Source organism: Equus asinus, chromosome 1 (assembly GCF_041296235.1).
Source record: "Equus asinus isolate D_3611 breed Donkey chromosome 1, EquAss-T2T_v2, whole genome shotgun sequence".
Taxonomy (NCBI): domain Eukaryota; kingdom Metazoa; phylum Chordata; class Mammalia; order Perissodactyla; family Equidae; genus Equus; species Equus asinus.
In genome coordinates this window covers 111,776,420-111,799,461 of record NC_091790.1, presented here as the reverse complement: position 1 = coordinate 111,799,461, position 23,042 = coordinate 111,776,420, and the positions used below count along the sequence as shown (strand labels likewise).

The 23,042-nt window shown below is 40.0% G+C and overlaps 1 protein-coding gene across 2 annotated transcripts in view; it reads right to left on the bottom strand.

The window, feature by feature from the left end:
* The window catches only part of RELN (reelin), a 466,017-nt gene that overhangs the window by 68,388 nt on the left and 374,587 nt on the right, over positions 1–23,042 (bottom strand). For both annotated transcript variants that reach the window (XM_070505680.1, XM_014831901.3), the window contains exons 29-40: positions 21,651–21,808; positions 20,206–20,413; positions 18,755–18,831; positions 12,717–12,875; positions 12,342–12,530; positions 11,520–11,793; positions 8,714–8,854; positions 8,435–8,612; positions 5,086–5,170; positions 3,208–3,390; positions 1,130–1,301; positions 926–1,028 (exon numbers count right to left, since the gene is read on the bottom strand). In XM_070505680.1, coding sequence (XP_070361781.1) covers positions 926–1,028; positions 1,130–1,301; positions 3,208–3,390; positions 5,086–5,170; positions 8,435–8,612; positions 8,714–8,854; positions 11,520–11,793; positions 12,342–12,530; positions 12,717–12,875; positions 18,755–18,831; positions 20,206–20,413; positions 21,651–21,808 — 1,927 coding nt within the window. The remainder of the gene's footprint in view (positions 1–925; positions 1,029–1,129; positions 1,302–3,207; positions 3,391–5,085; positions 5,171–8,434; positions 8,613–8,713; positions 8,855–11,519; positions 11,794–12,341; positions 12,531–12,716; positions 12,876–18,754; positions 18,832–20,205; positions 20,414–21,650; positions 21,809–23,042) is intronic.

Genomic DNA, 23,042 nt, shown 5'->3' with positions numbered 1-23,042 from the left:
GATTCTTTTGATAACAGAACTCTGAAAGAGTCACAGGTGCTAGTTTTTATTAACACTTAAAGCATAAATGTTAGAAAATATAACAAAGTTTTATAATTGACTTAAAATAAAATGATAAAATATAACGGAAAGTTTAAAATAGATATAGAATAATTTCTCCACTAAGGCTTCATTTGGTCTCTGACCTTTGACAGGCAAGAGACAACTCTAATTTAGAGGATGGAGGCAGTTAATCTAAAACAGATATTTGACATTTTGTTGATGCTATTAGGCACTATTTTAAGCTTGTCCAGTGGTTGGTATAGATCTCAGCTATGAAAAAAGTATCTTCGAAAGTTAAAGCTATCGAACAATAGCATGATGCACCTTTGGTTCTGTTCATTTTATCTAAGTTTTGAAACACATGAAGATTTTTCTTTCATACATTATTAATTTCCTCTCTTGAAAAATATAAGCAGTCCATGAATATTAATGAAATATACAGAAATTATAAAAATAGTGAAGTATTATTTTATCTGTAAAATTCATGACACTATGATAAATATTATATAAATGCGCTGGCATGGTATAGACTATAGTTACACTGATCTGGGTTCTAAGTAACACATAAAAATTGTGAAAATAATACTTCTAGAAGAGTATGGTCCTTTTCATTTTTATAATGTTTAGAATAATTTATTTCAACAACTTCTCATGGTAGTAGGTGGGGAGATTATGTCATAAATAAAGGACAAAAATTCAGACATAAACCTTAGTAGGACAATTGGTTCTGCTAATAAAAATGCACTATGATGTAAAACCTCTTTTGTCCTTGCACAAAAATGGAAAGTCATAATGCATGAAATTATCTGAGATTTTCCTCCTCTCTCCTAGCTTTTGTTCAAGATAAAATTTAAAGCATTTCTAATAGAACAGAGTCAAGTACCTCAAACTGTATGATGGTGTTCTCATTCACATTCAGGTCACGAGTGGTAATGGAATGTTCACCAACTTCATTTGAAACAAACACCATGGCTGAATCTTCCTCGCTGGTATACAAGAAAACAACAAGGAATCCATTTAGGCAAAAGCTCATCGTGATTTGTACACAGCTGTGCTTTCATTTTCAGCTTCTCAACTGAATACTTACGGGGCTCCCTTTGAAGAATATGGGCAATAAAGACCAATGTTACCACCAGGATAGAAAAACCAATTGTCTTCCCTGGGCCCAAAGTCAAACGTATCCAGAAGCATCACAGGGTTGTTTAAATTATTTCCATCAATAATGAAGTCATCAACAATCCAGATTTCTTCTTTCTTACCTAAGGCATTTTGGATAAAGCAAGTTTTTCCAGTGGTGAAAATCAGAAGGACATTTTTGCTTATTGGAAGAAAGTAAAGGACAGAAAGAACTTAGTAACAACAGGTTAAACATATGCCTTCTAGACAAAGGAACAAAGACTATGTAACTGTGTGTTTACAGTGATTAAAGTGCGAAAAAATTAAGCTTTCAATCGCGTTAAGTCGATGTAGCACGGAATAGCCTCCGTGATTTCAGGAAGCTGGTGCAAACAGCTTGTGAAAGTGTGCTGCCCTGCCAGTCTCGGCGGTCCCAGGACCCTCCACCGGCAAGAGTGGGCTCTGAGCTATGTTTTTACGGTTTAGCGGAATCCAGAAAATGTCTGGATCTGTGAGGATGGGCAGTCAGCCTGCAGATTAGAACTGAGGTACACTGACTAGTCTATTCAAGGAGCAACTCAGGACTTTTAGAGTCAACCCATGACTTAGCATCATGCTTCAGTCAGGCTAAAGACCACGGCCATGAAAACACTGGCCTGATGATAATCTTATTTAATTATTAAAAACTACACAGAAGAAAATATTCTGTGTTATATAATACTTAATTTTTTTTCTTAATGCTTTTCAAAACTTGTAGGTTTATTTGAAAATACGTGGGAAATATACAGAAAACTAGTAGAATCACTCCTTGCGCTATCATAGAATTTGATTCAGTGACTGAGGCTGGGTGTTTAGTGAAGATATTACTGAGAAGGGCAAACCCAGGCTGCTTTTGCAAAGCCCTGTTTGGATTGAAATGGAAACAAGGTGACAGGACCAGGTCCAGCAGAAACCTCAAGATTCCCCAAGGTTGCTTCTTCACGGATTCCTACTTTTAGTACAATTCTTACAAAATATAGAAAAAAGGATCTGTAAACAAGAGCCTGTGGAAATAACCTCATCATTTAAATGGAGCCACATGTGTGTCTCCCTCTAACCCTATCACTGATCTAATTCTAGTAGCTCTCTTCCCTTTCCTGTTTTAGAAGCAGTTGGTGAAAACAATGAAGAAAAATCAGGTATGCATTCCAAGCATAACATGAAGACAAATATCCCCTGGCTTGTGAAACTAGTTGCATTTCTTTTTTTGACTCTTATTTGGTGATTATACAAGGTTATTTTTTTCTGTTCACTATAAATTAAAATTATTTTATTTTTGACATATTAGTTATAAAGGAAATACTCAAGTTAAATTTTCGAGATGGCAGTACATTTTTCTTATCCATTTCTTTGTTATCTCTGCAAAGAATCTGCTTAATGTGATATCTCCGTGCTTACCTAGGCCATTAAATGCATGATTTGGTAGACTCTGATCCTTTATAATCAGCAGTTAATAGAAATATAGGAAGCAATAAAACATTATAAATTTGTAAAATCATTTTCTGTAGCCATTTGAAAATGCTATTAAATTATACATTCCCTTTAACTTATCAGTGAAGCAAGTGTATGTGATAAGAACATTTTATCTGAGGGACTGCCTGCTTGGCGTAACTCCCTCTCAGTTTGTCGTGGCACCCTGCTCTAATGTGGCTCTGTCTCACTAATGGAACGGCACACTCAGAAGAACTATGTATTCCTAAATGAATTCAGCAAAAATGTAGTTACAATTGATGAGCGCCTAATGGTAATGTTGGATTATTTTTTCAAAACCTTAGCTCTGTGACAGGATTTAGCTACATTTACATGAGAGAGAACTTATGAGACAAGTATGAAGAGATGATAAAGAGGTATAAAGTTAAATATTCATTGAGACTCATCAGAAGGGAAGCATGTAAAATGTGTGGTATAAACAGCTAAGCCACTCAGGTGACGCTTCCTCCACACCTCAGAAACAAACATGTTAACCTGCCACGGTCAGTTTCGATCATAGGAGAACATGTGTATTTTTACCATTATTATAAGGTTGCCAGAGTCTGAATCTTGTAGCGTTGGTTTGGGCAGTAGAGGGCAAGGGAACATTAATGAAGAGTATGCTGGTCGTTTGAGGGAAGTAAAACTCATCCATCAGGTGCCAAGTGATGCCCCCATTGATGGAGAACTGTAGCAGAATAGAGTGAGACCTCTCTGGGGTACCTAGGAAGAAGATAATACAGGCATGAAACATATTGTGATAAAAATGGGGAATGGCTATAATTAACAAGACAGGAAACAACGAATGTTGGAGAGGATGGGGACAGATGGGAACCCTTGTACACTGCTGTTGGGAGTACAAACTGGTCCAGACACTGTGGAAAGCAGTACAGAGTTTCCTCAGAAAATTAAGAATAGATCTCCCTTATGATCCAGCTATTCCACTGCTCGGCATTTATCCAAAGAACTTGATAACGCAAAGGCATAAAGATACTTGCACCGCTATGTTCATTGCAGCATTATTCACAATAGCCAAGACTTGGAAGCAACCTGGGTGTCCATCAAGGGACGAATGGATAGAGAAGATGTAGTATATATACACAATGGAATACTACTCAGCAGTAAGAAATGATAAAATCCGGCCATTTGTGACAACAGGGATGGACCTTGAGGGTATTATCCTGAGTGAAATAAGTCAGAGGGAGACAGTCAAATACTGTATGATCTCACTCCTAAGTAGAAGATAAAAACAGTGACAAACAAACACATAGCAACGGAGAATGGATTGGTGGTTACCATGTAGGGGGGCGCAAAAGGGATGATTAGGCTTACATGTGAGGGTATGGACTATAATTAGTTTTTGGGTGGTGAACATGATGTAATCCTCACAGAATTCAGAATATATTATGATGTACATCCGAAAGCTATATAATATTATAACCCAATGTTATTGCAATTGAAAAAAAAAAAAGAAACAGAAAAAGAAGAAAGAAAATTAAAAGGGAGATTTTTACAGGGAAAAAACAATTTCATTTTATTGTAAAGACCTAAATGAATAAAAGAAGACTTTGAATGTGAAGATGATTAAAAAGACAAAATCATTAGCTAAAAAAAAAAAGTTATTATTCTGGAAAAAAAAAGGGGAAATGCTATGTTCTTATTTTGTCATCATGCCGTAAGCCGACTTATACGCACAGAGGGCCTTAGAGTCCACATGCTTCAGAGGCAACTTAAAGTGATGACAGGTTTGGCTTTCTGTACGAATAAACCTCAAAACACACACTAAATCTTGTATTTTCACACAACAGCATCTCCCTCTCTTTCTCAGATATAAAGACATATCTTTCTGTGTTTTATTTAGGAAACATTAAACCAAAAATTTTTGATTCTATAGGCATCATAATTTTACAAAGGGTCATTCATTTAAATCTCAGCCTAAAAACAAAAATCCACTTGAAAATTTACTATACCCAAATGGCATTATTTGTCAAGAAAATTATTTCGTTAATATGAAAGGTCAGAATGACAAAGTTGGTTTTCTGGGGTTCACATCTGGAAAGGAAAGTCCAAAATTTCCATAAGTTAAATTTTTTTAACTTAAAATTCTTACAGCTAGAAAGTAGTGGTGGAAAAAAGACTCAGGGACATGATGATCAATGTAACTACCACAGAACTAGAATGATAACTACAGCTATATGAAATTATTATAAAATCAGTAGTTACCATACCCTTATAGTAAAGTGAATTTAGATTATAGAAGAACATTTGTGAACATTTACGTACTCAAATTTATGTTTGTTCTTCCAAATTACAAAATTTTGGGCCTCAAATCTGTTATTTCTTTGTGGGAGAGGAATTGTACATGGGGGAATTTTCTTGAAGGGGTATAGTGAATTCATACCCACAGAAATGACTTACCTTTTGCTATAAATCGAAGTGAAAACTGGACATACAGGGTATTGGTGCAGTCTAGATCTCTTGAAATAAGCATCCTTAACCCTTCCTGAAAACAAAAACATATACGTTAAGTAATCTTATTTCACTTGCAAAATTATTTTCCTTTGATTTTATACATCCAACTTGCATTAGCTAAATAATAGATACATACAAGTCACGATCAAGAAGCAATGTTTGGTCCAGTTTAAAAGGAAAAATTGATCATTTCCCCTTTCTTAACGGCTTTCATTTCTTATGCCCGAGTAACCCAATTTCATTGTCTCAACTCTAAATCACACTTTGCTGGGAGTTTTATAAAGAGCAGTACAAAAATGATAGTGTTATATATCTACGGCCATTTTAAAAAATGGCCTCCTTTGATCACAGCGAGTTGTGAGAGGAGTACGAGGAATGACAGAAAACGTGCCAAGTGCTCCTGCTGGAAGCTGGGAACTAATAGGTAACTTTCTCGGGGTTCCAAGGAGCCTCAGAAACTTCCTACTCCTTTGCATGCTCTGACAGCCCTGGGGAGCTCTCATTCAGGCTGACACACTCTCCAGTTGGTCACGTTCAATAAGGCAGAACTAAGCAAGTCCCCATGCCTGGGCTGTAACTGTTCACGCAGCGGAGCCAAGAAAGGAGGAAAGCGATCACATTAGCTTGAGTAATTTTTTCTGCTAATTAACTATTTCTGGTTGCCTGGGATTGACAGCTCCACAGCTTGTTTTCTCCACGTGTACACAGGATTGCAGTGACAGCCAGCAAAGTAGAATTTCACTGTGCAAATGTCCTAAGGCCCGAACAGGCCTTTTAGTGTCTCAGCTGTGACTTCTGGAGGAAGCGATGTTGGTGTGTGAGACTAAGTGGGCACTGTCAACGGATTTCTTAATTATCAACTAGAAAATACCAAACGTAATTTTAGCTATAGAAAGCAAATTCTTCCTTTTCTTCCTAACATTTACTATAGAGCACATTCCTCAACAGCTGAGAAATTTTAAATAGAACTACTGTAATTTCATAATAGCAACCACATATTGAGTGCCTACAACATGCTGGGTTCTAAAAGAGACACGTTACTCCTTTAAAGCACCCAGCACTCCTAAAGGAAAGATATGGTTATCTTCATGTCCCAGATAAGGAAACTGAAACTAAGAGGGCGATAATAACTTGCTCAAGATTACACACTTTATAAGGGGTGATGGCAGATGACCCAGATGTGTCAGATTCTGAAATTTATCTTCCATCTTTTATAAGATACCAGTGTTTTGTTTATTAAATCATCTTTTAGTTTGGGGAGAAGAAATCCAGATAATGTTAAATTTGGAATTCGAGAATTATTTGATATTGTAATGAAAAAGCAGCTGCATAGACACCCATCCCTGAACTTCAAGAAGCACAGACTCAAGCTTCTAGGACTGAAATCCGCCATGGAAAAGCCTTATTTTCCAGTCTTTGTTTTTCTTTCATCCTAGTAAGGCACTGCCCTGCTCAGTCATGACGCCTAACCAATGCCTGTTCTCCATGTCTCCACGTCTTCATGGTCTCCCTCACGCACCTACAAACAGAAAGCTTGGCGCCACGTGGAGGCTGAGGTTACAGGCAAAAAGCTTTGAGGTGCGCAGTTGATAGATCCAGCTAATAAATCTCTCTCACTGACATCAAGATAAAGGAATATGATTACTCTTCCCCCTTGATTAGGGAACGTAAGTATAAAGTTGTTCCCACAGGCAAATACAAGTCACCCGTAAAAGGACCCACTTTACACTTCATCTTATAGGAGTAATTTTGTTGAAAGTGGGCATGCTCTGTAATGTGAAAGTATCTATCTTTCATATCTGCAAAATTTGTCTGTAGCTCAGCACTTGACACTGACAACGCCACAGCCGGTGGAACGGTGAAGCCCTGCTCCTGCCTATGTTCCACTTCACACACATAGCTTTCTTCTCTCATCCTCTTTCCAGCTTCAGTAATGCATTCATGCTAAATGTGAGCAGTTGCTTTGCATCCAACAAGCTGTTTTAATAGCCGATAGTGCTTTTGAATCTATAACCATTAACAAGAGACTATCATTTCCTTTTTTATGAAAGAATGCCTTTCTAGGTCAAACTGCAACCTACTGGAGGGCGCATGCCGAGCCCTCGCTCCACCTTGCAGGGCTGATAGATAATATGTCTAATACCTATCATGCTTGGCTGCTCTTGCATTTGGATGGCTAAAGGGAAAATATAAAACACTCTGTGTCTTCCTCCATTTACGGGATCTAGGGACCAGGTTAATTCTACAGCTTAAAAATTTATCAGGTAAAGATACTTGAATTAGGAAAAGTCACAGGGCTTCTGCTTTTTGGTCTTGTCAACCACTTCAAACAGATCAGAAGTGAGCCAGCAGTAATGAGAGCTAAAGCCTTAGACAAGACTTAAAAAAAAGCCAAAAACAAACCCCCAGTAGTTTGCACTCTGAAATGTTTTACCTCAATTCTTCCATCCCTCACAACTCCTAGGGATCTGTAAATTTCTCAGACCCCCTAAGTGTTTTTTTCTTTCTCATCCAAACTCGAGAAGAATTCTGGATTCAAACAAGGAGGACAGGAAGTATCTATTAACTATAATTGAAAAAGTTCCAGGGTGTCTAGTTTTCCAAGCGTTAGCTGTTAATCATCAAGGTTGTGCAGAAACCCATGCAGATTTTTGTTAACGATTTCATTTGCACACCCAGATTAGCCGATTTCCCCATGCTGAGAGAGACGGGATACAGCATGTATTCACATATGAAGATGTGCCAGCTTAGCACAGAGTTTCACACAACTGCTTAACGTCTCTCTAATCAGACATCCAGGTTGAAATACAAAAATATACTAACAACGTTTGAGAATGCTATTTAACTGGATTTAAATGTTTGGTTTTCTTAAATTCACCAAATGGTTCCATCGGCAGGAGGAAAAGAAAAAAAAAAAGAAAGGAAAAATAAGAGAACTTTCATGAAATCAGTTTAAAAAAATATTGCAACTTAAATATTCAATAACACATAAAATGCTACATTCTAGAAGTCAAGATTCTAGAAATTGCATATGCATAATTTTTATGTGTATAATTCCAGCAGAAAGTAAAGAAGGTCTGATAACTGAAGCCGAGGAAAAATTTTATGACTAAGTGGTCTTAAAAAAAGATTTTTAATCTACTGAAGAGAAGAGGAAACGTGGTTGGGCTAAAAGACAAATAACTACGTATAAAATAATATGTCCTCTGAACAGATTCAGAAATGCATTTGTGTGGGGCAGTGAGTGAAGAAAGGCAGTTCAAGAGTAGTGTAGAGAAGTAGAATCTTATCTGACCCCTTTAAAAATGAGAGACGTTCCAGATTTGATGGTTTCCCCATTCAGATTCCCCCTCTCTGCACCATACACTTCAGGCCAAATGTCAGGATGTAAGTTCCCGTTGAAATCATCTTTGAGAATCGAGGGCAGAGGAACGACAGGAACACAGAAGGCTCCGCCAAAGCCCCGGTCACACCTAAGGAAAAAACGAGTGGAGAACAGCGATCACGGGTCATGAGGTCACGGAGCCATTTTGATTTCTGCACTGCAAAGAAACTGCCAGTTTTATTAACTTACACACAGCGTCCAGCGTCACAAATCCCTCGTCCGGAGCACATCCAAGGACATCCCGAGGCCAGCACAACATTATCAATAGCCCAGGAGTCAGCTCCCACAGTGTAGTTGGCCTGAATCCATCGGAACCGGGTCCTGGGAGACCTACCCAAAGAAAACACACTTGGTTTGACAAGCAACCTTGAAAGCAAGAGAACGTTTATTTTAATTCTCCTTTCAGTTTAAAGTGCCCTGCTCCAGGTTGCAGTTCCCTTTTCTTTGAGCTATGACTCTGTATTCGTACCAAGTATCCACAATTTGATCCACAAAAAGGAGGGTAGAAAATGTGCTTGTAGACTATTTTGCCATTTCTTCATACAAGTCTCCGAATACATGTGTGAGATGGGAAGGCTATTTTGAACTATCGATTTCATTCTGCGTTTGAACTACATGCAGAATTTTAGTTTTTGCTTTCAGGCTTTTACTGCTATTCAGTATTGGGAAGGAGATTGAGGATGATAAATGCGAGGAAAAGCTGGATTCTTACAAAGTTCTTGCCACGAGGTCTCTGTTCCATCCCCAGTGGTTTCTGGGATAGTAAACGGAAGCCCTATTGGACTTCTGCCTCTGTTTTGGTTCCTGAGGTTCTGGCGCCCTGAAGGTGAGGACCAGAATGACGTGATGCACTCCCATATTTTCTGTTATATTTGCGATCTGTTATTGGGAATCTACTGTCAGAAGACCCCTTTATCCAGAAATAGACGTGGCCTTCCCCAACAGCAGCAGCAGCCCCTCACTCAGGACAGACTGCACGGAAGACGTGCGTCAGCCAGTTATCTGGAATGTGGATCATAGTCTATTTGGAGCAGAATTTCAACAGTAACATTTCAAGCACTGTTGTTTCGCCTACACAAGCCCTCCTGCAATGCAACATGGCTGCCAGCGTGGTGGCTCGAAAATGGAAATCTAATCACATCACCGCTCTGTTGAACACCCTTCAAATGGGTCCCCAACACATGCCAAACTGCTTAAGATGACATATATGGCCCCTTCATCATCTGCCCTTTCCCCTTGCTTTATCGTTCCCTACTTCTTCCCTCACAATTATACTCTGACAGCCAAATCCTTGAATTTACCCATCAATTCATGCTTTTACTAGTCTCTGGGACTTTGTTTTGGCTTACAAGAGCACAAATGCCCTCCCACAAGCCCTTGTCACTCAGCCAAGCTCTACTCACTTATTTAGACTCAGCTCAGACATCAGCTTCTCCCGAAGGTGCCCTCTGATCTCCCCAAACTGAGTCAGGTAGTATCCTCCTGTCTTTCAATAATACCCCTGAGTATTACCTCTGTCGTCATTTTATATCATAAATAACTGCTTAGATGTCTGTTATCCTAAATAATATATTTGGATCCTGGCATCAGCTTATTCATTTTGTATCAGAGTTCTAAAACACAATAGATATTCAATAAATGTTTGTTGAATAAAAATATAGTGAATAAAAGAGCTACAAGTAAGCAATCTTTAAAGCTCTAGGGGTCCACAGGAAACTGTTTTAGGTTAAATATTAAAATGCATTGGTTTCCTGCGTTTTTTTTTCTTTCCTGCCACTTGGTTGTGCATCTCTGAATCAGAATTGAAGCAGGAAAACAGAAACCACTATAAGTATTTAACACAGAGAAAATTTAACACAAGGAATCAGATACACAGTTAGCGGCAGAGCTGAGAAGCCAAGGGGGCAGGGAGGGAACCAGAGTTTAGCAAACTCAGGAAGCCAGTACAAATCCAAAGCTGGAGGGATACAGGGAGGAGACATTGCTGCTGGTGCCCAGGGGCCAGGGTCACATGGAGGGCCATCTGGGGGGAGCTGGAGCCACTGAAGTTGGCTAAGATGCACTTGAGGCAGAAAGGGAGGGGAAGGAATACCCTGATTTATCTCTTTGGCCATCCTCCAATCTCTTGCCAGTGGTTGCCACTGTCTAAACCTATCGGGAAGCCAAAAGATACGGGAGGCTAGCAAATGCAGCCTGCAGAGGCCAAATGTCTACCATTCAGAACAGAGCAGTGGAAGGCAGACGCAGGGGCCTGGAGAGAGCAGTCCTGGAATGGCACAATCTCTCACTGGTTACCACATTAGTTCCTAGAAAGACCCCCAAATTACCCAAATGCCAAAACCACAAAAGTGGGAGCCTGCTATAAGCCCTAATACAACGCTTGAACGTGATCTGAAATGCTGGGGAGGGGAAGAAAGATGTAAAACCATATGAGCATTCCAAAGGCACCAACCATTTATTTTTTAAATTTATTTTTCGTAAGAAGATTGGCCCTGAGCTAACATCTGTGCCAATCTTGCTCTATTTTCTGTGGGATGCTGCCACAGTGTGGCTTGATGAGCAGTGCTAGGTCTGTGCCGGGGATCCGAACCTGTGGACCCTGGGCCGCCAAAGCAGAGAGTGTGAACTTATCCACTACGCTACTGGGCTGGCCCCTCAACCATTTATGGTATTGAGATTAAAAAAACAACTAAGGATACCCTTCTACATGTGATGATTTCACACGCTGCTTAATGTGAATTAGTATCAGTCTGGTTATTGAGTAGCCTTCATGTTGCTAAAGATTAGAAAAGTTCAGCCTTGTAAAACTTGGAACTCTCTAACTACTTTTAAAAATTGCAACCCAAAGCACCTTGCACTTTTTTTTTTTTCCTGGCACATTCCATGCATAATTATCATGAGAGAGTAATAGAATTGCCAAGTGGAATCACAATTATTTTCAAACCAGGTGTCAGAAACCTAAAGTTCTGACATGTAGCCAAACGACAATCCTCACATGGTGGAGAGTGGAAGGTAGACAGTGATCCGCTTCCAATTCTGGAATCGTTCTGAGGTGTAAATTGAACTTTCTGTGTAGTGCAGACAGCCAATGGTTGGAGGAACACACTCTTCAGTGACAAGGTGCCAGTCCTTGCCGTTGTTTAGAGAATACTGGAGCTGTACACTGTGGGAGCTGCTGAAGGGCTTGCTACAGCCCATGCTCATTTCAAACTGCAAGAAGGTCGACGCTGACACATGGAAGTCCCAGGTCTCAGCATAACGAGGTTTTCCTACAAAAATGGAAAAGTTTAATGGTAGCATGTAACCGTGCTCTCTTTTCTCATTTGGCATTTACGCTTGTAATGAACACTTTCAGTGGCAAACAGAAATCGTCTTATCTGAAGTGCCTCATCTGTGTTTTGACTTTTCATCTCACACTAACTGTTTTTATTTATTATTTTAGTGCAAACTCAGAAATAGGGAAGGCTGCTAACTTGAAAAGCTTTACCATTTTGGCAAGGGCTAACATAAAGTCTTACATGTATAATTCTGCACATTATGAAACATGAGAATGTCTTCAGATAGATATTTTCTGCTCAGCTTTTAAGAAACTTTAGTTATATCATACATGCCCTATGAAAGACACTTCCAACAAAAATCATCACTGGGCTCACCAAGTTCTATTAGAGGACAATGGAACTCTTGTCTTTACAAGAGCCTCCCTCGGCACAGGCAGTTATGTGCACAGTTTTGCATTAGACAATTTCCTCTTGGGTTTTAGTTAATTTCGTCCTCTAGTTAATTAAATATTCTCCCTTTATCTGGTGAAAATATATACCTATGTTTTCAGTGAATACCAGAGCCGTATCCATAGAGAGACAGTCAATATCAACTTGACCTCCTTGGATTCGATACCAGTTGGCTTGCAAATCTATAGAGCCATCAAATTTGTCTTGAAACCCAGTTTGAGAGCTGTCATTCATTCCTATAAGGACATCATCTAAGGCCCACTGGGCTGAATGCTTCCCTGAAATCAGATGAACAAAAGGAGTTAGAGAAGGTTCATTATATAGCAATACCAGTATCTTGATGACTGCGATTTTAAATCAAATTGTCTAGAAATTGACAGCAGATTAAGAAACACACAATACAATGCAGCTTTAACCGTATGATCTAAATGCTACCAGGAAAGTTGGGGTGAGCAGTAACTTGCCATGTTGGGGTTGCCACCACCGAAAAGCCGTCGCTGGTGTCTTGGCCTCCCGCGGCAGGTCAATGGAAATGATTTGTGGTTCCAGAAATGACATGAAGTCCAACTCTCGAAGCAAATGCCAGATTATCCCATTGTCATTTGAATACTGAACAACGAGCCCTGAGTTAAAAGACATAAATCCAGTTACTCGGACAGCTTTCCTAGAGGCAAAAAAAGGCAAGGAACAGTATTTTTTAAATGGCAAGACTGCAGCAGAAACTTCAAATTGCGTCTCAAAGAACGAGGGCACATCCATCTAACTTCCAAGGAATGAATTAGAAGACCTGAAGGCTCATCAATTCCTTGACAGTTTCTAATGCACCAACTCCCAGGAAATGGAGGAAAAAAATACATAAGCTCTTTTAAATACTACTTAGCTTTGTATGAGTGATGAGTAGGTTGGTAAGGGGACATAAAAACCCACTCCAGATCATGTATTTGAATTTTAGATTCTGGCCTGAATGTTACAAAGTCTCACATCACCATTATATACTCAGAGAAAACATCTTAATCTTCCCCCCGCCTCAAAATCAAGTGATGCTCTTTTCTGCTGAAGCACCAGACAGTGAGCAGAGCCCCATCTGAAATTCTATTAAACAGAGCATCCTTTTACTGGCACTTCACACTTTGTCAGACCTCGGTCACTGACGCCTGAATGAAGCCAAATTATTAAACAGCAAAGTGGAAAAACTCACTCCCCTCCAATATCAGTTCTCCTTTCCTTTCTCTGTGTCTCTCTTCCTCCTTGATTTACCCCATCTACCCAACATCCCTTTGCCTGTCACCAGAGTGACGTGATTTAGTTAAGTGACGGTACATGCTACCCCTGCTAACTCTCCTTGAAACATTATTATTTTAAAAGAGGACACAGGGAAAGGGTAATGTTGAATGCAAAGGAAAAAATGTGCTAATGATGAAATGGTGGGAATCGACAGGCGATATGCATGTGTATATATATATTTATTTATATTTATATAATGTACAAAACACATAAACATATCTTTTTGGTGGGAGGGGCAGAGGGTTTTCTTGGCATCTGTCCAATTGCCTTTTCCATAACTGTTCCTGAGACGGGCACTGAATATTCATAATCATGACTCGGGACACTGAATACTTTCTAAGTAGTCACAGAAATCATGCTCAGTAAAGTTGTATTTGTTGCATTAATTCTATCATATTCTAAACTTTTTGGAAAATTTTAAATCCTTCATGGTCCATACAATAACTTTTAAATTTCCCCATTATTGATGGACCAGAATACCTCCGTCCCTTTATCATGTCGGATAACAAAGGGTTTACTAAAGTTAAATTTCAGGAAATATTACGATAAAATATAGCACTAAAAGAAAGCCTTTCAAAGCTAGTTGATAGCACATGGAATGACTGTCACCACATCTGACAAGGCATGATGCCAGGGACAACAATCACTAATATGCAAAAAATTAGAAACCTCAGGAGCATTAATCTTACTATATTTAAAATAGAAGAAACCATCATTTTTAACAGGAGGATAAAAATAGCTCAAAGATAGGAACGCTGTGGGGAGACAGTACGCTGTCTGCAGGTGTAGACGTGGGCAGTTCGAGCTTCAGTGGGTGGAAGTGAGACCTGTGTGCTGGCGAAGGGAGAGCGTCACACCAACATCCATGAAAAAATGTGAAGTTAGGCTGTTTCTGGTCTTTATTCTAGCCGAGCTGAGGAGCGTCTGGCAAAACTCCAGTCTCTAACCTTTGATGTTTGCTCAAAATATTGGCTTTTTAATGTAATTTTTGGTGGCTGGGAGAGTGGATACTTCAAAATTTAGTTTTTCTTGTGGCTGTTAATTTGTGTTAATATAGTTTATGTTTAAAGAGATGAAAGAGGGAGAAAGAGAGGGAATTATTTACTTAGTTACCTGGGGGTGACCTATTCAGAAGGTAGATTATGTACCAGAATAAAATCTCACTGGCTGCTTCTTTCTAGTGCCTTCTCTTCAAAGTATGGTCCAAGGACCAGCACCGGTATCACTGACAACAGGCTCTATCTGTGGTGGTTTTAAAACCTGTCCACAAATTCTTTGACGCTCTTCCCTTCAAAAAGTGGAGCTTAGTTCTCCTCTTTTTGAGAAGAGTTGGACTTAGTAACTTGCTTCTAATAAATAGAATATGGTAGAAGCGACAGCATGTGACTTTTGAGACTAGGCCATAAAAGGCATTGGACTTATCTTCCTTGCTCTCTCTCATGGGTCTCTCCCTCTGAGGAAGGCCAGCTGACCGGTGGTAAGGACACCCAAGCAGCCTTTGGACAGGTCCACACAGTGAGAAACTGAGGCCTCTTGCCAGCAGCCGTGTAAGTGAGCCATCTTGGAAACAGATCCTTCAGGCCTGGCTGAGTCTTGAGGTGACTGCACCCCTCCTGGCCTTTATCTTGTGTGCAGCCTCCTGAGAGATCCTGAGCCAGAACCACCCATATAAGCTGCTCCTGAATTCCTGACTCACAGACGCCCGAAGATAACAAATGTTTGCTGCTTTCAGCCACGGGGTTTTAGAGTAATTTGTTACGCAGCGTATCATTCTGGTCCTACTGAATCACAATCTGCATTTGAGCAGGTCTCCTAAGGGATTCAGAGGTACGTGAAAATCCCTCAAGAAGTGCGGCCCAAGTGGTCCACACTCCATTTGGTTCATGCTCATTGCCTTTCTCCTCATGAGCTTTTTCAGGAGTGTCACATATACCTCCAGGCAGCAACAAAGCCTGCAGAGATGAGGACCCCAATTCCAAAGGACAAGTAAAAATGAAAGAGTGGAGAAATGCAAGAAAGGGAAACAGCAATATCCATATTTTATATCAATTGCCGAGCTTCATTAGCTGTGTCATCTAACACACTGTATACATGAATAAACCATGCCATTTTAGCTCATCTTCCGAGTATTTAAGGCACGTAAAACATTTCTGTTTTTAAATTACAACTCCATCTGCATTCTGCCCAGTTTTATGAAAATAGCCTAATTTTGATTTTAATTCCATATATGTAAATTGATGCTTTGGCTTGAGGAAGTAAAAAATCTTTACTTTCATCCCTGGAAGAGATTTGTTCAAGGATTTAGGCAGATTTACATTTTAACCACCAGTTTTCAATAAAAGGCCGACAAATGCCTCAGGGATGTGAATTACATGGCCAGCAGCAAGTTCAAGAAAATGGCTCAAGAGTAGTTGAGAATGAGTTGCTTGTTTCTACAGAGATCCTAAGGGAATCTGAAGCAGATGCTTTCTACTATACTTTGGTCAGAGGTTTTTAAGTTTTGTTGGTTTGTTTTCTTTTTAGCTCATATACAAATGGGGTATGGATTTGTAATTTTCAGAAGAGTCATGCACGCAATTGCCATACCATCCTAACCTTGAACTACGTATTTTAAAATAGTAGTTTTATTAAAAGGGTTAAAGAAAACATTAAAATACCCTACCTCTCCAATCAGAAAACAGTGTCCTGAGGACAGGACCCCGTCTTCTTTAGCATCCCTCAAAGCTCCTGTCTCTGCATGGACACAGGGGGTACTCTAGAAACATTCACTTATTTTGAACTACATATTGTTTCTGTAGGATGATCTTGTAAAAACTTAAATTAGATTATGTTGCTGCCTGACCTAAAAGCCTTCAGTTGGTTTCCATGACACATGGATTCAGATCCCATCACCTCACCATGGCCAGCAAGGCCCTGCCCGGCCCAGCTCCTGCCCGCCCCTCATGCTGGACCACTCCCCAACCTTCATGAGCCCCATGCCATGCTGGCCTTCTTTCTGTTCCTCCAACACCACAGCTCTTTGCTACCTCATGGCTTTTGCTGTTTTTTCTGCCTGGAAACCTTTCCCTCAGCTCTTCATGTGCCAGCTCCTTCTCATCCTTTAGACTTGAATTTAAATGTCATTTCTACAGGGCACCCCCTCCCAGACCATTCTGTCTAAAACAACATCTCCCCGCCGCTCCATAAGTTTACTTTCCATCTCATCAGCTTATTTATTTCTGGCTCGTCCGTCAATCTAACATCTTCTTGCTTATTTCTTTTCTTTATTGTTTATTTTCTGACTCATCTCACCAGAATGTAGGCTCCCTTAAGGGCAGGGGTTTTGACTCCTGTGGTCATTAGGGCCACACTGGTTCTTCCCCTTCTGGCACATGGCAGTTTACACTTCTTATCCCCTTCCCCACATTCTCTTTCCCTCTGCCACATGGCTGGCAACATCCAGAACCCAGTCAGGAGCTGCTTCACTATCCTGTGTGCTAGAATGAGGACCTCAGATGATCCAGGATGAAAATGTAACACAAAGGAGAAATCTTTTTTGTTTTAACACACTGAGATTTAGAAGGTTGTTGGTTATTGCAGCAAAACCTGGCTCATTGTGACTGATGCATCAGCGTTTTGGTGACACTGTATCTCCAGCACCTAGAACAATGTCTAGCTTAGAGCAGATTCTTATTAAATATTTGTTAAAGAGGTTAGGGAATGCAAAATGGTCTATAAAAGTTTCTAGACTGCTGCTTCAGTAAACAGACGAGCTGGATAATTACTAGCCTAAAAATATTGAGATATTCAGAAAAAGTCATGAAAGCTTTCCATTAGTGATGATATGGCCAAGGACATTTAGAGGTGATGAACAGACCTATCCATAGCTCTACTGACTGACAGCGACAGTTTACAGCCAGTACGTTTTGCACAGTTATGCCTGAGATCATAACAAACAGAAGCTGCAAAACTCTTCACGTGCTGTTCACAAGATCAAGGTTTGGGGGAGAACCCATCTGAGAAGCCCAAGAATTTCGCGCTAGGAACCAACTCACATTCAGGGGCCCTTAGGGCATGCCATGCTATCTGCAGAGCTCCTGAAGGCCCTATGTATGGGTCAAGCCTTCTGTATTTCTTTCAGGACTGAATCACTGAGGTGGAAGATGGTATGGAGGCCTCGACAGAACAGAGCTCTGGGCAAGGAGAGAGGCAGCATAGCATGGTGGGTGAGGATAGGCTATGGGGCCAGAAGGAGTGGTTTGAATCCCTCTTCACCCACTTACTAGGTAAGCTGGGTAAGTTACTTGGCCTCCCTGTGCCTCACCTTCTAAATCTGTAAAATAGGACTAATAATACAGTAGTTGCCCCTTAATCTGCAGTTTCGCTTTCCATGGTTTTGGTTTCCCACAGTCAACCATGGTCCAAAAATATTAAGTGGAGAAGAAAGGTGAGCACAGTACAATAAGATACTTTGAGAGAGAGACCACATTCATATAGCTTTTATTACAGTAAACGGTTATAACTGTTCTATTTTATTATTAGTTATTGTTATTAGTTATTAATTGTTATTGTTGTCTTACTGCGCATGATTTATAAATTAAGCTTTATCATAGGTGTGTATGTGTAGGAAAAAACACAGTATATACAGGGTTCAGTACTATCTGTGGTTTCAGGCATCCACTGGGGGTCTTGGAAAATATCCCCTGCAGATAAGGGGGGAGTACCTATGGTAAAAGGGTATGATGGCGATGAAATGAGTTAATACAGATAAAACACTTGGAACAGTGCCTTCATATAATAGGTGCTCAGTGAAAGTTAATGTTTATAATGACTAAGAACTGCTACCCAAGGACTCTAGGACCCCGGACGGTTTATGGGCAGAAAGTAGAGTTTGATCTGCATTCGGTGACGCCCTAGCAAACAGATTTCTAGCCTCTGAGCTGAAGGTAATGTCTCTGCTATCTTTTCTTCTCCTGTGGGAAGTTATAAAGGAACAGCGTTTCCCAAACAAATATACTTTGACCCAGACCAGACACGACTTTTTTTGGCTTAAGGATCTGGATGAGGAATCTTAGAGATCACGGCTCTGTGCAGCCACCCATTCAATGATGGAGAAGAGGAGAGAAGGAATGATCTAGGGTGGGGTATCACTTTGCAAAATCCTGGCCAGACTTTGGGAGGAAAAAGGACTACTTTGCCAATAGTAAACTGTGATTTCTACAGAAACGCGGCAGCGTACCTTCATTCCTAGCTCTTGGTTTGATGCAGGCAATGCCTGAAGTTTTGCTTCCAATTTGTATATAAAACTGAACAAGTCTGGGGAAAAAAGAAACTTCAGTTTACTTACAAATAGGTAAGTTCAGAAGAGATGCAAACTTCTGTATTTCGACACATTAAAAAAAAAACCTTTTGTAATTCTTAAGTATTACTTTTAAACACAAAGGACAGATGACAAGCAAAAACTACATAAATTATATAATAAGCTAATTCTGTAACCATTTTTAAAAACTTAATATGACATTAATTTATTCTCTAATAATGATCCAAACCAAAGGAAACAGTTTAACCCCATTTCATTGTGACAGTCTGATGTAATTTAATGAAATCACTGAATTAGGAATTGCTTAAATTGAGATAAGACTATCCTCGGAGACTCAAGATGAGGAAAAATCTACCAAAAAGTGTTGAATGCTATATTTGTTTACGGTGAGATAATTGCCTATATTACTGATTTAGACTAAGATGGTTTAATTTTTCACAACTGACACTCACTCGGGGTGATGTAAATTATGCTTCAGCTCATGGCAAACCACAGAGAGTGCCCACATGCCACACACCTCTGTAAGAAGGACGCAGAATGAAGAGATTGAAGGGAGAAAAAATGTGACACAGAACTCCAGATTTCAGTGAGGATAAGGTCTACAAGTTTCAAGCATTTCATCAGTTTCCTTTCTTCTAATTCTCAACTAATTTAATTGGTGGGGAAAAAGCACACGGTTTTATTTTAGGTGTGCTACTAGTCCCTTTGACCCTAAAACCAAGCAGTTATTTATTTGACCAGTAGGTGTCAGTGTAGGTATTTTAAATTTCTGGAGCAGTTTTCAATAAGTGACTACAAATAAACTTAGATAAATCGGGGTGCAACATTTTCGGACACAGAATTTAAAGTTGGAAAAATCTTTGTTGCACCTGGCATATATTTAAAACGATGCCACATAATCTTTATAATAACAGAGAACTCCAGAAAACCCAGCTGACGTGGGTTAGATGCATAGGCCTTGGTGATAACTGTATGCTGATTAATTAATTATAGTATGTATTTTGCAGAAACTACCTATTTAATTACAGAGATAAAGTTATGCTTCATTTTTACATATCAGAATCTATATAGAGGGGCCAGCCCTGTGGCCAAGTGGTTAAGTTCTGCACACTCTGCTTTGGTGGCCCAGGGTTCGTGGGTTTGGATCCCAAGCGCACATCTACTCCACTCATCAAGCCATGCTGTGGTGGTGGCCCACATACAAAATAGAGGAAGATTGGCACAGATGTTAGCTCAGGGCAAATCTTCCTCACCAAAAGAAAAAAAAAACTCTCTATAGAGAAACATTATGATATAAACCCTCAGTAACAGAACAGAGCAGGGCATGGTAAATACTATGTTCACGGAAAAGTGCACAGGTATCTACTTACCTGATATTCCTGGTGTCCAGAGGGACAGTCCTTGCTTCCCTTTTCCCAGGGCCATTGAAGTAGAGAGACCTGCCGTCGTTCAGTGTTCCACAGCCAGTGCCCACCTGGCCTCCTGTTATCTTGTACCACAGAGGGCTGAGCTTCCCCTCAAACCTGTCGAACATCTCACTGTGATTAGGGACGTTGGACACACAGGTTCCTTGTGCGGCTTCCGAGAAAAGAAATACACAGCAGAGAGGCTTTGTTGAAATCACTAAACATCAGAAGGCACCTGCCACATGTGGCAAAGGCAGCAATTCCACAGGTGTTAGGAGAAGGCAAGCACATCAAAATCTGTATCTCCTGACCATCTGCCTGAAATATAGCCACCACCATCAAAAACGCTATGCTGCTTCTACAGCTTTCTAGCTCTTATTGGAGAGACATTGGGAACCACACATTTCCATGTTTCTTGCTACTCAGAGGATTTGTGCGAACCACAAAATAGATTTTGTCCACAATAAAATTTGCTAGTTTGTTGTCCTTCTATAAGAGGATCAATAAGGAGAGTTGATCCCAGATTTAAAAAAGAATACCCTGAAACCACAAGAGACAGCGCCCTCCGCGAGGCCTGCAGCAACGTAGGCTTGTCCTTGGTCCCGCCCTGGACGAGGGGCCGAGCACTGAAAAGCTGGCAAGGGTCCTTCTGAAGTTGCCGCCAGCGAAAATTCTAAAAAAAGATTCTGAAGCTTATAATATTTTCTCCAATTTTACTCTCTAATCTCAGCTCCCTTTTTATTTTTGCTTGTAGCAACATCCAAGGGGGCTGTGGTCAGAAAACACTTCTGTTGTAGAGTTCCCTTTCTGCAGTCTTGGATTTATCATTTCATAAGGTGGTTTCTACTTTAAATGTATAAAATTATGTTTCTTAGAAAAAGCAATGTAAAGAGCACAGGGGGCCCCTGCAGCCTCATGGTTAAGAGGTTGGGTTTTGGTTTTAGAGAATGATTGCTGGGGTTTGAAGCCTTGCTCCAGCAACTCTTAACTGCGTGACCTTGGGAGAGTTACTAAACCTTTCTGTGCCTCATTTTCCTCAAATGTCAACAGGGATAATAAGAGTGCTATGGCACAAGGTTATTGTTAGAGTTAAATGAGATGAAATAAATGGCACTTAACTATAGTGCCTGACATGAAGTAGGGACTCAAGGAGTGTTACTTATTACTACTATCACTAATAAATAAATCTCCTTTAAGGAGTGAAATTTGTGTTATCATGTTCTCTTCCTTAGGCAGCTCACAACTACAAAATATCTTAGCACCTCATGGGCCCGGGTTGCAAATTCCTACAATTAGGACTTAAAGAAGAATAAACTCAATCTATTTCCTTGGAACAAGTAACATGCAATATAGTAACTAGAGATGAATATGTTACAAACAAACCATCAGAGACATGTCTGCAGCCTTACCGGTGTACCCCAGGTCACAGAAACACACCCCTGAAACGCAGTCCCCATGGCCACTGCAGTAACTGGGACAAGGCTCAGATATGTACACGCCATCCAACCCGAAGGGAGGCAGGCTCTTCTGTGAGCTGCTCTCCTGGATCCATCGGAATCTGGTCTTACTGTTGGAGAAAAACAACACGTGTGTTTCTTGTATGAATATTTCATATCGAAGCACTGAAATACAGAACGGTTCAGAAAAATTCAAGGGGGATTTAATATTTACTTGACTGGACACTGAATCTTCATAAAGTGTCTCTCTCAGATCTTTCTCAAAACTTCTTGATTTCTTCTTGAGCACAAATGTTTCAATATCAGGAGGACATCAGGGAAAGAAGACTTTTGATGGTGGGAAACATATTGTAGGTTTTTACTTGAATATTTTAAGAGGCTATTTACGAATTTTTGAAACCATCAAATAAATGTTCTTTGCTATGACATATAAGGGGACTCTGGCTATTTGCCATTGGCATGATTCTGGTAGGGAAGAGTTAATTTGTCCCGAGAGCTCTGTTTCCACCTGTTGCCTTCTCCTTCCTCTTTACTTCTCATCTTCCAATGTCTAAAACACTCATTCTAGGGCTCTTAGCAACCAGCCAGGCTGCCAATGAACACTGGTAACTGCCAATGAACCAAACAGGGAGCTGGTCCCAGAGCTTCAAAACCCTGGAACACCAGCGGGCTGGGCTGCCAGCCAGTCCTCATTCCCCAGGACAGCAGTTCTGAGGCCGCCCAACTAAAACTTGCCTCAGTTGCTTTCCAATCTTTTCAGTCCTTTCAACACATCCCTTTCCTCTTCAGATGTACAGAAACCCACACACATCTACAATTTCATACCAGGAAGATATCTGTTCCTTCTTAGTTCTACTGACGTCAAAGAGAGAAGATGGATTAGGCTATCTAGATTCCAATTAATTTTGCTGCCAGTATTTATAGACTTTTGAGTGAATCTAGTTTCTTTATAACAAGGATAAAGAATCTCAAAGATTAATGAAGATTGTCAAAAGATAACTGTAGACAAAATGGTTCCTTCTCCTCTCTATTATTGTGAAAATAATCAGAATGCATTTTTTCCTGGCTCCTCAACAGCTTTGGTAATTCGGCAACACTGAACCATAACCCTAGCTTTTCTTTTTCTTCATTATTTTAAGTTACCTACTCTTGACAAATTTGCAAAATGTAACCAATAATGTTGTTTTCTAGGTCTTCAAGTTTTCAGAGATTAATCGCCTACTAATGCAAGTCCCTATTTGAATGTTTTAAGAGGTAGGTGAACATATCTTTTATTTCATTTGGAGCTAATTCAAAATACACTGGTCTCATTTTTTAAGGCAAAGACAACTGAGTTAGAGAAGA